Below are 13,070 nucleotides of genomic sequence, written 5' to 3'. Positions count from 1 at the left end.
ATGGTATGACTCACAGGCAGGATGGTGCCAAAAGGCTTTGCACGCTATCACCTGAGTATAAGCCTGCAGGGGGCAGGCCATGAGCTCAGGGATGACTCATGTGCAAGCCCCTCCCCCAGCACTTGAGTCCCAACCCCAGAGGCTGACCACAGCCCTTGCTCCACTGCACTCTCCTGGTCATCAACAGCCATGCATGTACTCTGACATAAGCCCACTGCATGCACATGCGTGCGTGCTAAGTCACTTCAGTCGTGTCTGACTCTTTGCGACCCTATGGACTGTAGCCCGCCAGGCTCCTCTCTTTGGGGATTCTCCAGACAAGAATACTGGAGTGGGTTGCCGTGCCCTCCTCCAGGGGATCTTCCTGACTCAGGGATCAAACCGGCATCTCTTATGTCTCCTGCATTGGCAGGCGGGTTCTTTACCACTAGCGCCACCTACTGCGTGCACACTACTCCCTAAAATACATGAGCTGGCACACGTGCCCACACGTATATGTGTTCCCTCATGTCCACGTGCTCCTTCACTCCAACAGAAGTAGCATCATAGTTCTTCCCATGAGATCCTTCACAGTTTTCAAAGCTCTTTCACACCAATTATCCTCTCAAATCTCACAGAACCTCAATAAAGGAGGCAGGGAGGCTGTGTTTACCTCCACTCTATAGAGAAAAGAATCTTGTGATCAGAGAAGTTGAGAGGTCCTCTTTGAGTCACACAGTGAATCCAAGGCGAAGCCAGGACTGCATCCCAGGCCTCTGCCCCCAGACTGGGAGAATTCCAGATGGGGGTCCTAAAGGAGCAGGCAGGGCTGGGCTGAGGAAAGTGGTGGTGGATGGAGCTCTCCAATTGTCCCCAACTGAACTCCCTCTTGGAACAGGCCAATCTTCTGGGCCAGGGGAAGAACAGGGGCTCTTGAGTCTTGGGATCAAATCCCAGTTCTGTCACTGACTAGTTGATAGGTCCTTGGGCAAGTCACGTGACCTCTCTGAGTCCCAGTTTTGTCTGTGAGTTGGGGTTGTAAGGATTATGTTAGATCCCACCTATATGGGCTCAGCACAGAGTGGGCAGAGTATCTGCGGTCTCCTTCCCCTTTTTTGAGCGACCCAGGGCCCTATCCAGGCCTTGGGCCACCTCAGCTGTGCCAGGGCTCTGCCTGAGAGGCATGGTACTTGAGAACCACCCTCTCCCTGGCCCAGGTTCTGGAAGTGAAAGTTGCTCAGTCGTGTCTGACTCTTTGCGACCCCATGAACTGTAGCCCACCAGGCTCCTCCTTCCACGGAATTCTCCAGGCAAGAATACTGGAATGGGTTGCTATTTCCTTCTCCAGGGGATCTTCCCGATTCAAGGATTGAACCTGGGTCTCCTGCATTGCAGGAGGACTCTACTGTCTGAGCCACCAAGGAAGCCATCTGCTAGGAAGCAGGAAACAGGGTCAAGGGCCTGAGGTACCACTGCCCAGTCTGACCTGTGAGGGAGTTTCTCAGCCAGAAAAGGAGCCATACTCAGAGAGACTGGCATGGAGGACACTTTTACATCATCTGGTTCAACTTCCTTTCACAGAAGGGGACAGAGGCCTAGAGAAGGCCAGGGGCTTAGCCCCATGACTGAGAGATGGGCTGCAAAGGCAGGACTGGAACCCCAGTCCTATAGCTTCTATGCCCTTGTCTTAACTGATGCTTGTCTGCAAACCCTGATGGCATAGGGTCTGCTTTAGGGATGGGGAGAAGGGCCTAGATCCATGGTGCTACACCTGCCTGCTCCCTTGTGACCACCTCGCCCTCACATGGGCCTTCCTGGAGCCAAGAAAGAAGAGGTTGCTGAGGAATTTCACTGCATTGCCCCACCACCTACTCCTGCATCAGGCCTGGTCCTGGCCTGGGAGGCTAGGGGGTTCTGGTTATCAAATTGGCAGTTGGCCTGGCCTGGGAGCACACTGTTCCAACGGGGCCACTTGGGGCACCAGGGCAGGGATGGTGGGCAGCTGTGCCCAGGCTCCAGATGGTACAGACAGCCGTCAAGCCAAGATGGGGCTGGCAGTGGGAAGGCTCTTGGAATGCCAAGCACAGTGAGAGACATGAGCCAGGCCCAGAAAGGCCTGGAGCCCTCAGGGGAGACTGGCTGCCTGGGAAGGAAATGGGACCCTCATGGGCTACAGAGCTCATGCCCACCCATCTGAAGGGGCTTCTCTGGATCTCTCTAAAAAGAGCCCAGCCCCGTGCCAAACTCCTGGTAAAACAGGCAAGCTTCTTCCTCCCTGGCCTTCTTCCTGCAGGCAGCTCAGACCCTCATTCTCGAAGGGCACAAATAGCATCCTAAAGGGAGGTGGTCCAAGCCATGGGGAGCTGGGCCATTAGAGATTCTAGAACCCTGAGACTGTTCCTCATAAAGAGGGGGTTGAAAGGGTCTTTCCTAGGGCCCCAGTCTTTAGCCAGGACTCTGGGCACATGGCAGGGGCTCAGCATGGTGCCAGGCTGACCAGTGCAGGGCTGTGATTTATGGGTCTTTAAGATGTTCCTCTCCTCCTGTGGTTCCTCCCGTCCTCCTTGCCAGGATTCCATCCCTTTCACCTCGCCATCTCCGTGAACTCATGGAGGGGCAAGCAGGGGCTTACCCATGATGGAGAGAAGACACAAGCCTGAAGGAGCAGTGGTCAGCCTCCTAGGTGTGTCAACTGTCTCACTCATCTAGCTGCCAATGCCCAGCATGGCTTGGCCCAACATCCTGCTCTGAGCAGGAGAGCATTTTGTGCTGACCTAGCCTCTGGCAGGAGTGCCATCAAGAAGCCTTGAAGCCCACCTCCTGCTCCTCTGCAATAAAGTCACCTGTCCAAAACTGCCTGGGCAGGCTTCAAGGGCCAGTCTGCCTTACATGCTGCTTCCCAGCCCAGGGTTGGCTGCTGGCCTCTCATCCTTCAGCCTTCAGAGCAGGTATCGTCACCTCCCAGAAGACTTCCCTGACCAACCCCCCTACCCTGACCACTGGCTGATGGAGTGTGCCCCATCCTAGAATTCCTACGGTCCTCCGTGCTCCCCACTCCCATCCCCATCAGTACCGTGCATTTTATGGTCATTGGTGTTGGTGGTTTTTTTTGATGGTCATCATTTTTTATTCTGTCTCCCCCACTGATTGTGAAGATCTGTGTCCCCAGTGCCCAGCACAGAGTCTGGCACATAGTAATTGCTCAATCTGTATTTGTGGAACAAATTCATTCATCAAAAAACAGTTAATGATTAACGGAGTGACCTTGGGCAATTCCCTTTCCATGATGGCCTCAGTTTTTCAGATACCCATTGGGTATCGGTCTGCAGTGTCAGTAATACTTCAGGTCCCCAAGTGGCCTGTGTGGTGCTCCCAGGAGGCCTGGCTAGGAGCCGAAGTGGCCGGAACTGGCCATGGAGGAAACTTAAATCCTGCTTCAGCCCTGGCTAATTCTGTGTCCCTCCCCACCTGGCCCTCCTTGCCATGGCCTCAGACTCTGTCTCAGGCCATCAGGTTGACAGGGTCCCCAAGGACTCTGCCCAGTGGTGGGGGAGTAGAGGGCGGGGCCAGCATCTGTCTGCTACATTTCTTGACAGCCATCCAGGGCTGTGGCAGGTCTTCCTCTCAAGGTTGCCTGGTAACAGCTTTTGCATCTGATGGAAAAAAATGTGGCAGAACCAGACAACAGACACGGGGCTTCCTAGGGCGTATGTGAGGGGGTGGGTATCCAGGGTGGGGCAGATGCCTGGGCCAGGGCCAGGGCAGGCAGAGCCTGCAGCATTTCACCTCACTGTGGAGAGTACCAGAACGGGGCCCAGCCTGGCCTAGTGGGCGTCAGTGGGGGCGGCAGGCTTGGGGGGCAGGTAAAGCCAGCCCAGGCCTGCAGGGGGGCAGCCAGCCTGGCATCTGCACCCCCCAACGCCTGCCCCACACCTGCAGCTGGCGCCTTCTACCCGGTGAGCCACAGCCGGTGCCACCACTCATTAGGTGATGATGTTACATTAATTACCTTAATTAAGCGGCACTGAGAGCTAATGGCTTGGGGGGGGTGTTGGTGACTGTTCCTAATTACCCTCCCAGTCAGACCAGAGTGAGGGGCACAGGGCTTGGCAGAACAGGAGCAAACAGTTACAGAAAGAAGGGGAGGGGCCCACCAGGGGTGGGAGAAGGTGCCCCCTCCTCAGGGTCTGGCCCAGAGACCTGGACCTCCCATCCCCAGAGGGGAGGGTGCTGCCCCAGGACAGATAAGCTGGCTCTCATCCCAGATCCAGGGGCTCTGGGATGTGTCTGGAGCAGGCCAGGAAGGGGAGATAGGCAGTGCTGTCCTGCTCCCCGCCTGGACCCCTCCTCTGCCCCTCCCCTGGGCTCCTCCATCACCTGCCTGATTCCCTCTATTGGGCTGAATGCCTCTCCTCTTCACCTCCATTCAGTCTCCGGAGTCACATTAAATATCACCTCATTCCTTCCTTCCTCCATTCATTGGTCCATTTCATTCAATCAGCCCATGGAGAAGCCAGTCTGGGGCCTGTATTCCAAGGTACCCCTCAAGGAACTCACAGTCTAGCTGGGGTGGTGTACAGCTATAAACACACCTATAGGAGACAGAGTGATGAGCTAGGATGGGAGGTATCCCAAGCTCTGGGGATCAGGAGAGAGTTCCTAGAAAAAGTGAGGCCAGATTAGAGTCCTAAGGGAAGGGATAGGAGGATGACTCTTCTGGGCAAAGGGACCAGCAGGTGCAATAGGAATTTGTGAGGAAAGTGTGCTTGGTCTGTTCCATTAGCTGTAAGCTGTTTAGTGCAAAGCAAGAGTAGAGAACAAGGGAGGAAACGGCTAGAGATGGGCCCAGAGGGACTGGCCTTGATTCAGAGACCCTTGGGGGAGACGTGGGAGGTAGGATCGATTTCATTTGAGAAAAATGACTGCAATGTGGGTGGAGGATGGTAGGAAGGGGCAAGCATGAGTGGAGTGACCAGTGAGGCAGCCACTACATCACCAAGGGAGGGATGACAGAGGCTGGACCACGTGGTGGCTGGGATAAGAGGGAGCAGCAGGCAGATCTGAGTTTGGGAGAGTGTCATGGTGATAGAACTCGGGCATGAGTTGGTGGACTCAGGAAAGAGGGAGAGGGAAGAGCCAAGGTTGCACAGCTCTGGTTGCACAGCTCCAGGGATGCTGTCTACAATGTACTGTGGGGGTGCTGCTCTAGGTTTCTGATTGGTTGGGGCCAATCTCTGAGGATAAGTGTAGAGTGTCAAGCAGGTTTAGGGGAACAAAAAGAAAGAATTGGGTTTGGAGCATCAGGAGCCTGTGGGACAGCCATGAGGACCTACAGGCTCAGGTCTGGGGATTAAGAGAGAGCTGGTGGTTCAAACGGTAAAGAATCCCCCTGTAATGCAAGAGACCTGGGTTTGATCCCTGGGTCGGGAAGACCCCCTGGAGAAGGGCATGGCTACCCACTCCAGTATTTTTGCTTGGAGAATCCCATGGGCAGAGGAGCCTGAAGCAGCTACAGTTCATGGGGTCGCAAAGAGGCAGACACGACTGAGCGACTAACACTTCACACCAGGGGAGGGATGAGATGGTGCAGGAAGGCAGGGGGTAGAGGGCTGAGCACTAGGTCTGACTCCCCCAGCAGCTGGTCCCCTTGGATGGTGCAGCCATGTCTGTCTTTCCCACCTTCGCATCCCAGGAGCCAGCAGAGGGGGCTGACCAAGAGGGGCTGCTCAGAGGGTATTTGCTGAAGGGAATGAGTGAGTGAATACACGAGCAAGTGAGGCTCCATGGCTCTCACAGGCCCAACCAGGCCACCCTGAGTCCTCTTCAACTCAGACACGTGGATCCAGACACTCACCCAATCCTCTGCCCATCCATGGCTAGAGCCCCTCGGGCTCTCCTGAGCTCCTGGTTGAACCCCTGGGGGAAGAGGATGGGCACACCTGCCCCTCCCACCACCCCTCCGAGCCTAGGCACTGCTGAGCAGGAGCAGGAGCCTCTTCACTTCCGATGCACAGGGCAGAATCCGACCACGGTTTAGGCCCATCGCCAGACCCTGGTCCTAGGCCCCTCCTCCCACTGATAACCTGGCACATCCCCACCTCCCCCCAGTAACCAGCACCTTTCTGGAAAGATAACACACTGGCCCCAGTTTTTCCTCTGCCAGATCCAGGTCACTCACCTTGATTTCCACACCGTAGCCAGGGTAGACAGAGATGTAGTAGAAACAGTCCAGGCCGACATCAGGGGGTGAGTTGGAGGCTGTGGGGGAGTCCAGAGAGCCCTCTGGGCCTGAGAAATTCCAGCTGCAAGGGCCTGGAAGGCAGGGGGAGATATAAGGCTAAACTTAGCTCTGGCAATTTGGGCCCAGCTATGGCTGCCGTGTGTGTGTGTGTGTGTGTGTGTGTGTGTGTGTGTGTGTGTGTGTGTGTGTGTGTGTGTGTGTGTGTGTGTGTGTGTGTGTGTGTAATCTTATCTCAGTTCTTACAGTGACCCAGTGAGGTGGGTCTTCTTATTGCCATTTTACAGAAGAGGCTCAGGGAGGTTAGATAAAATCCATGCAAAGTCACTTCAGTCATGTCCGACTCTTTGCGACCCTAAGGACTGTAGCCTGTCAGGCTCCTCTGTCCATGAGGTTCTCCAGGCAAGAATACTGGAGTGGGTTGCCGTACCCTCCTCCGGGGGATCTTCCTGACCCAGGGATCGAATCCACGTCTCTTGCATCTCCTGCACTGTCAGGAGGGCTCTTTACCACTAGCACCACCTGGGAAGCCCCAAGGTCTGGGGTAGTTGCTTTCAATCAGGATTTGAACCTGGGTCTGGTTCCAGTCCACGTGCTTCCTGCAGGCTGGCCCTTGGTGCCAAAGGGCAAGGCAGGCCAGCACAGTGACACAGAGAGAGAAATTCAGAGGGCCCCCAGCAACCCCCCAGCCCCATCTCTAGATGGGGATCTGAGCCAGCAAGTAACTGACCTGGTGGCTGGACTGTGGTGACGGTGGTGGTAATGATGGTGCTGGTGGTGGTGGTCTCCTCATCGTCCCCTGAAGCCGTGGAGGTGGCGACTGTCCCCTCCATCCCGAGCCCTGTGGTCTGGGACATGACTCCTGGAGCCCAGGGCCTGCCTATGTCTCCAGGACCCTCTGGGGTTGGAGTCCATGCTCCGCTAGGCGGTGTAGTATTGGGCCCCTCCCCTGGGCCTGGGGTGGGCACTGCCATGCTGGGCCCCGGAGATAGGGCAGCTGTGATACGAAGTGCAGGGGGCTCTGACTCCAGGCTCCAGGGTCCTTCCCGGGACTGGGGTTGAGTAGGTGCTGCCGCCATGACTGGAGTGGGGCTGGTGAAGACGGGGCGGCTGTCCTGATTGGCCAGGCGGGGCAGGGGACTCGCTGTAGGTGGGTCAGGCTTCAGCTCGCCCTTCTCCAGCCCCTCTTGTAGGAATTCCTCCAGCAGGGGGTGGTGGTTAAGCAGCTTCAGGGTAGGGGCCGTTGTGACGAAGTGGACACCTGGTTCTGGCTGCTCAGGTGTAGGGGCCGCTGTCAACTCTCCATCCGTCTCCTCCAGGCCCGGGGCCTGCCCTTCCCCCTCCGTGGGGGCCTCTGAGGAGAGTCCTGAAACCATAATATATACTCAGAGATTCTCCTCCTGCCCCACAGTGAGCAGCAGCACAGCCAGTCCAGGCAGTGGGAGACCCATCTCTCTTTTGACAGAGAGCCTTGGGGAGCGTCCTCATGGCTGAGAATCATCAGTTCAGTTCAGTCGCTCAGTCGTGTCCGGCTCTTTGCGACCCCATGAATTGCAGCACGCCAGGCCTCCCTGTCCATCACCAACTCCCGGAGTCTACCCAAACCCATGTCCATCGAGTCAGTGATGCCATCCAACCATCTCACCCTCTGTCGTCCCCTTCTCCTCCTGCCCCCAATCCTACCCAGCATTAGGGTCTTTTCCAATGAGTCAACTCTTCGCATGAGGTTCGCTGAGGATCATGGAGCTACAGAATTTGAGAGCTGAGAGTGAGATGATATCACGCACTTCAAGGATGGCACATGAGAGATCTCCCTCCACCCAACACCAGAGGTGGCCATTACTAATCTGCTGCTGCTGACAAGTGCTCAGTTGTGTCTGATTCTTTGTGACCCCCATGCACTGTGGCTCGCCAGGCTCCTCTGTCCCATGGGATTTCCCAGGCAAGAATACTGGAGTGGGTAGCCATTTCCTTCTCCAGGGGATCTTCCCAGCTCAGGGATCGAACCTAGGTCTCTTGGGTCTGCTGCATTGGCAGGTGGATTCTTCACCAGTAGCACCACCTGGAAGGCCATTACTAATCTGTCATCACACCATTTCTTGGTTGCTCTCAGATTCAGCCTCAGAATCCTTTTTAACACAGCACTCTAGGCAGCCGTGCCTGACACCTCAGACACACATGTTGAACAAATATTTCCAATCCCTAATCTAGTTCAAAGGCTTGCTTTTACTGATGAGGAAACAAGGTCAAAGAAAGGAAATGACTTGCTCCAAGTCAACCACCAGTCATCTGAAGGTCAGAGATGACACCCTTAGCAAGAATGCCGTCACTGTGACTTTTCTGCCTGAGATTACAGTGCCTTGCATTCAAGCTCATTTTCTATTCTAAATGAAACTGCTGGTTATTAGTCTCAGGAAATACTTCACATATTTGGGATTTTATTTTAGACTCCTTCATGGATTCATGATGACTATTTTTTGTTAGAGTCCCATTATGCCTTATTTCTCTCACTTTCCATAAAATCATTTCTTTCGACTTTTTTGTCCCCCAAGAACAGTAATATGAATAGAATAGGAGAAGCTAAACTCTGGAGTGAGGAAGATATAACTTCAAATTTGTCACCATGGGACGGTGTGACCTTGGGCAAATAATTTAACTCTCTAAACCTTATTTTTCTCATCTGTAAAATGGAGTTTCTTTTATAGGATTAACTGAGATAATATTACTTCCCTTTCCCATCTGCTATGTCTTTCTGAATTCTCTTTATCTTTCTTTTGACACAAGCCAGGATTCATCTAGGGTAGGGTCTAAAGTAAGGTCATCTGCATGTCACTCCCAATCCATGGCAGGCATTGTTAACCAATTTTGATTATTTCTTGCTGAGGCCACATGGGACTTCAGAATCCTTCTCAACACAGTTATGCAGGCAGCCACCACCGATTAATTAGACAGGCTATGGAAGAAGAAGAAAAGTGTTTGTTGTTCCTGGTCTGAGGTTGCTATGCTATTGATTGTATTGACTTATTTAACCACATCATAGCTGGAGAAATGCTGCATATTCTACTTGTGGCCCACCAGGCTCCCCAGATCCTGGACTGTCAGGAAAAAGGTCAGTGGATGCTGGCTCCAGATACACTTCACATAGAATTTTGCCAGTTTCGAGAAGGCTGGGAAGATATTCTGATTTGAACAGCTCTCAAAATGGCTGCACAAGGACTTGAAGGGAAGCACAGCCAGAGTGAGATAACAGAGTAGGCGAGGAGAAGGTTGGTTCCTCTGCACATCCGATGGTGGGGCTGTCATCCCACACCCACCCCCTGGATTGGCAGGCACAAGGATGCAGCAGATGGCCTACATTCTGTTCGGGAGACCATGGCAGCTCTGATGTGTTAGACACTTGGGAGGAGGGAGGAACTGGGGTAGGGGAGGTGGCTGCAGGTCAGAGGGCTCTCTGCTGTTCTGGGTCAGAGGGGCCTGGGGGCCCAAAGCCTTGAGAAAGCAGGACCAATCCCTATTTCTCGGGACGCTCACTAAAACAGCCCATCTGTGCCTTGGCATTCTGTACCAGACACTGACAACACGGTGCCCAAACTAAATACGCTGCCAGGCCCACACCCCCTGGAGCAGATGGTCCACCAGTGTCCTGTGTCTTTCATCTGAGTCTGTGGTGGAGGGTCCAGGGAGTGCCTGTGACCTGCCAGGACAGGACTACTCTCTGCCCAGCCCCCAGATGTCACATGGTCTTTGCCAGGTGACCTGGGACTAATCTTAGCATGTCACAGGGAAGAAGAGCCTTTCTCATCACACAGACTGGAGCCTTAGGGTTCCGGTGTCCCCTTCCAGGGTGGCCCAAGAAGAGACGAGTCTCCCAGGGCAGGCGCCCGCGGGAGTCTTCACTGGGAGAGGGAATGCCTCTGTCTCAGGAAGGGACCAGAGTGGGCACGGCTCCTCCTGCTGGCTGCCAGGTGGGTGCTGGGCAATGGAGCAGAGCTAATGGACACCTCCCGTCACTGTCGATTGCACTGATTGTGTTATCTGGGGGGACTGAGCACTTGGTTAAATGGGATGGAGATAGCATATCAAACGAGCAAATTGATTTCAAAATCAGCTGCCGCCTGGTCCCTGAGGGTGCTCCCCACTGTCAGAGGGGGTAGGATAATCTGTGGGAGACAAGCCATTTCTAAGGAGAGGGCGTCTCCAGACACCCTGGTTGATTCTGATGGAAGCCTCAGGCCCTGTGACCTCCCTCGCCAGGTTCCTGGGGTTCTCTCTGCCTGGGCTGACTGAGATCAAAGGTATAGAGACCGACAAAGAGGGGGTGTGATACAGGGGAGGTGTGTGTTAACTGCTCAGTCATGTCTGACTCTTTGCGACCCCATAGGCTGCAGCTCCTCTGGCCATGGAATTTTCCTGGCAAGAATACTGGAGTGGGTTGCCAGGTGTCGGGGGCCAAATGCCCAGTCTCTTCAGGTACCTTAATGTGTACCAGACACTGAGTCAGGCCATCCCCAGATCTTGGATTATGTGACACTACAAGTCTGTGAGATGAGACTCTTATTCCCACGTTACAGAAAAAGAACTGGAAGCCTTGAGAGGTAAGGTGAGGACCTGCCTGGGGCACAGTGGTGGAGTTGGGATCTGAACCTACCTTGATCTGGTTCAAAAGCCCTAGTCTTTCCAGGACACCAGTCTGCCTCACAGGAGGGGACTCGTGCTCCCCAGCAGAGAGCCCTCTAGCCAGTACAGGAAGCTAAGGCCAAGAGAAAGGACTGGACCTGTCCACGGTCTGATGCAGGTTGGAAGTGGAGCTGGGGCCACAGTTTCTGGCACCTGGGCCCTAAGCTGAGTCGGAGCCGAGCTGGGCCCCCAGGAGGCCTTTGGGCTGGGACCCAGGGTGCCCCCATTCTGTGCCCAAAGCGCATCTGAGTCTGGAACTCAAAACCAGAGGCCAAGGACACTGCTTCACAGGGCAGGGACAGCTCGTCACACAGGCACCGGGGTTTAAATGTCAGCTCTGCTGCTTAAAAGTTGAGGGAGCCCAGGCCAGTCACTGCTGTGTCCTGAGCTGTAAAACGGGCGCTTTGGAGAGGTTTTATGAGAATCTTAATGTTCTAAGTAGCAGGGGTTTCTGAGGGGAAGGGTAGAGGGGGATACAGAAGGTGAGGCCACACTCTGAGGGGGGCAGCCCTCTGGGGTTGGGAGAGGCTAGCCCGGGTGAGACAACCTTCTCCTTCCTGGAGGACCATGTTCCCTGTTGTGGAGCAGTGCGTGTGACCTCCAGGAAGTTAGTGTTGTCATCTGTTAAACGAGGATAATATTGTACCACACGGTGCAAAGGCCAGCATGGAGCGGGGGGACAGTGGCCCACAGCCAGACAGCCCCCCCAGGATCCCCCGGCTGCCCGGTCCACCTGGTGCCCGGACACAGGAATGCACTCCCTGCGCGGCCGCTCCCTCCTCCCCTCCCGCGGGCCGGGGCTGGGAAACACCCCCTCTGCTCCCCCGCTCCCGGGACGGAGGCCCCGAGCTTCCCAGCAGCCCCCAGCTCTGGTGTGGCCCCGCCGCCACCACTGCCTGGGCCCTCCCCCCGCATTAGCTCTTAAGCTATGCAAATAGACATCGGAGGGAGCCCTGTTTAAAGTATTTAGACGAAATGAAAAAAGGCTTTCATCGGCACTAATGAGCCATTCAGGATGCCTCCCCGGTGGATTCTCTCCCGCTCCGCCTCCCGGCCCGCGCCGCCCCCCCCCCCCCCGTGGCCCCTGTTGGGATCGGAAACCCCCTCCTCTCGGCGGCTCCAGCCGGGTTCTCCCAGGGAAAGCCGCCTGCCCCGCCCCCTTCCTCCCCTGGACCCAGCGGGGTGAAGGTGGAGATGCGGCGGCGGGTGAGGGGTCGGGATGCATCCTCCACCCCCACAGACTGGGATCCAAATGGGGCGGGGTGCTCATCTCTGATTTGGGAAGCCCATACGACTGGGGACTTTTCTTCATAGCTTCCAGGGGTAGGTGTTTTGTCCCTGTCTGACAGATGGGGAAATTGAGGCTCAGTGAGGCCCAGGATGTTGCCAGGGGTCACAGCATGGGTGGGCTGTGGAGCTTGAACTGGTTTGTATGGAGGCAATGGGGGACGGTGGTAGTCTTTTTTTTTTTTGGCCGCCCCAGGCAGCAGGCAGGTCCCCCAACCAGGGATGGAACCCTCACCATGCAGCGGAAATGCAGAGTCTTAACCACTGGACCACCAGGGAAGTCCCGGGTGGCGGTCTTCACACAGTGTAGACCTGGGACAACTGCTGCACCAGGCCCAGGTGGGCTGTCTGCTTAGGGCTACTGTTTCGGCAGATCTCTCTGCTCCAGACAGAAAAACCTCAGGTTCCAATCTCCCATCTCTCACTAGCCGTGGGACTTGAGCTGGGGGCTGCCCTCCCGGGCATTTGCTTCTTCATCTGTGGAGTGGGGTCCTCCTGGTTTGGGGAGGGCCAACGAGAGACAGGCCTGTGCTCCCCTCTGCCACCCCCCCCCATCATCTGCCAGGGCAGGAGGGGCCTGCTGGTCTCAGAGGCCAGCACATGGAGGGGGGCCCCAGAGTCCTCAGACAGGTCAGGCTTGATCCTCACTTGTGGCAGCACCAGCTTTCAGCTGTGGGGAGCATGCCTGCTGGTGGGTACAGCAGGAGTCTAGGGTTACAGTGGGCAGGGAGCCTGCCCCTTGGGGCTCTGGAGGTTAAACTGGCCCAGCATAGGGAGAATGAGAATTTAATGGGATCCATTTATTATCCCATAAAAGCTAATGAGTTTATTCTGGAGGTTCCCTGGCCCCTTTCAAGTTTTAATAGGGGATTAGTGAGGGCCTGGCCCC

The 13,070-nt window shown here is 55.4% G+C and overlaps 1 protein-coding gene across 2 annotated transcripts in view; it reads right to left on the bottom strand.

Annotated features, from left to right (window-relative positions):
• The window catches only part of SEZ6 (seizure related 6 homolog), a 48,219-nt gene that overhangs the window by 19,109 nt on the left and 16,040 nt on the right, over nt 1–13,070 (bottom strand). For both annotated transcript variants that reach the window (XM_081580309.1, XM_081580310.1), the window contains exons 2-3: nt 6,948–7,583; nt 6,158–6,291 (exon numbers count right to left, since the gene is read on the bottom strand). In XM_081580309.1, coding sequence (XP_081436435.1) covers nt 6,158–6,291; nt 6,948–7,583 — 770 coding nt within the window. The remainder of the gene's footprint in view (nt 1–6,157; nt 6,292–6,947; nt 7,584–13,070) is intronic.

This window comes from Giraffa tippelskirchi, chromosome 3 (genome assembly GCF_054371585.1).
Source record: "Giraffa tippelskirchi isolate mGirTip1 chromosome 3, T2T-mGirTip1v1.2.pri, whole genome shotgun sequence".
NCBI lineage: Eukaryota > Metazoa > Chordata > Mammalia > Artiodactyla > Giraffidae > Giraffa > Giraffa tippelskirchi.
Note: the sequence above shows the minus strand (reverse complement) of the source record. Positions and strands in the feature narration are given on the sequence as shown.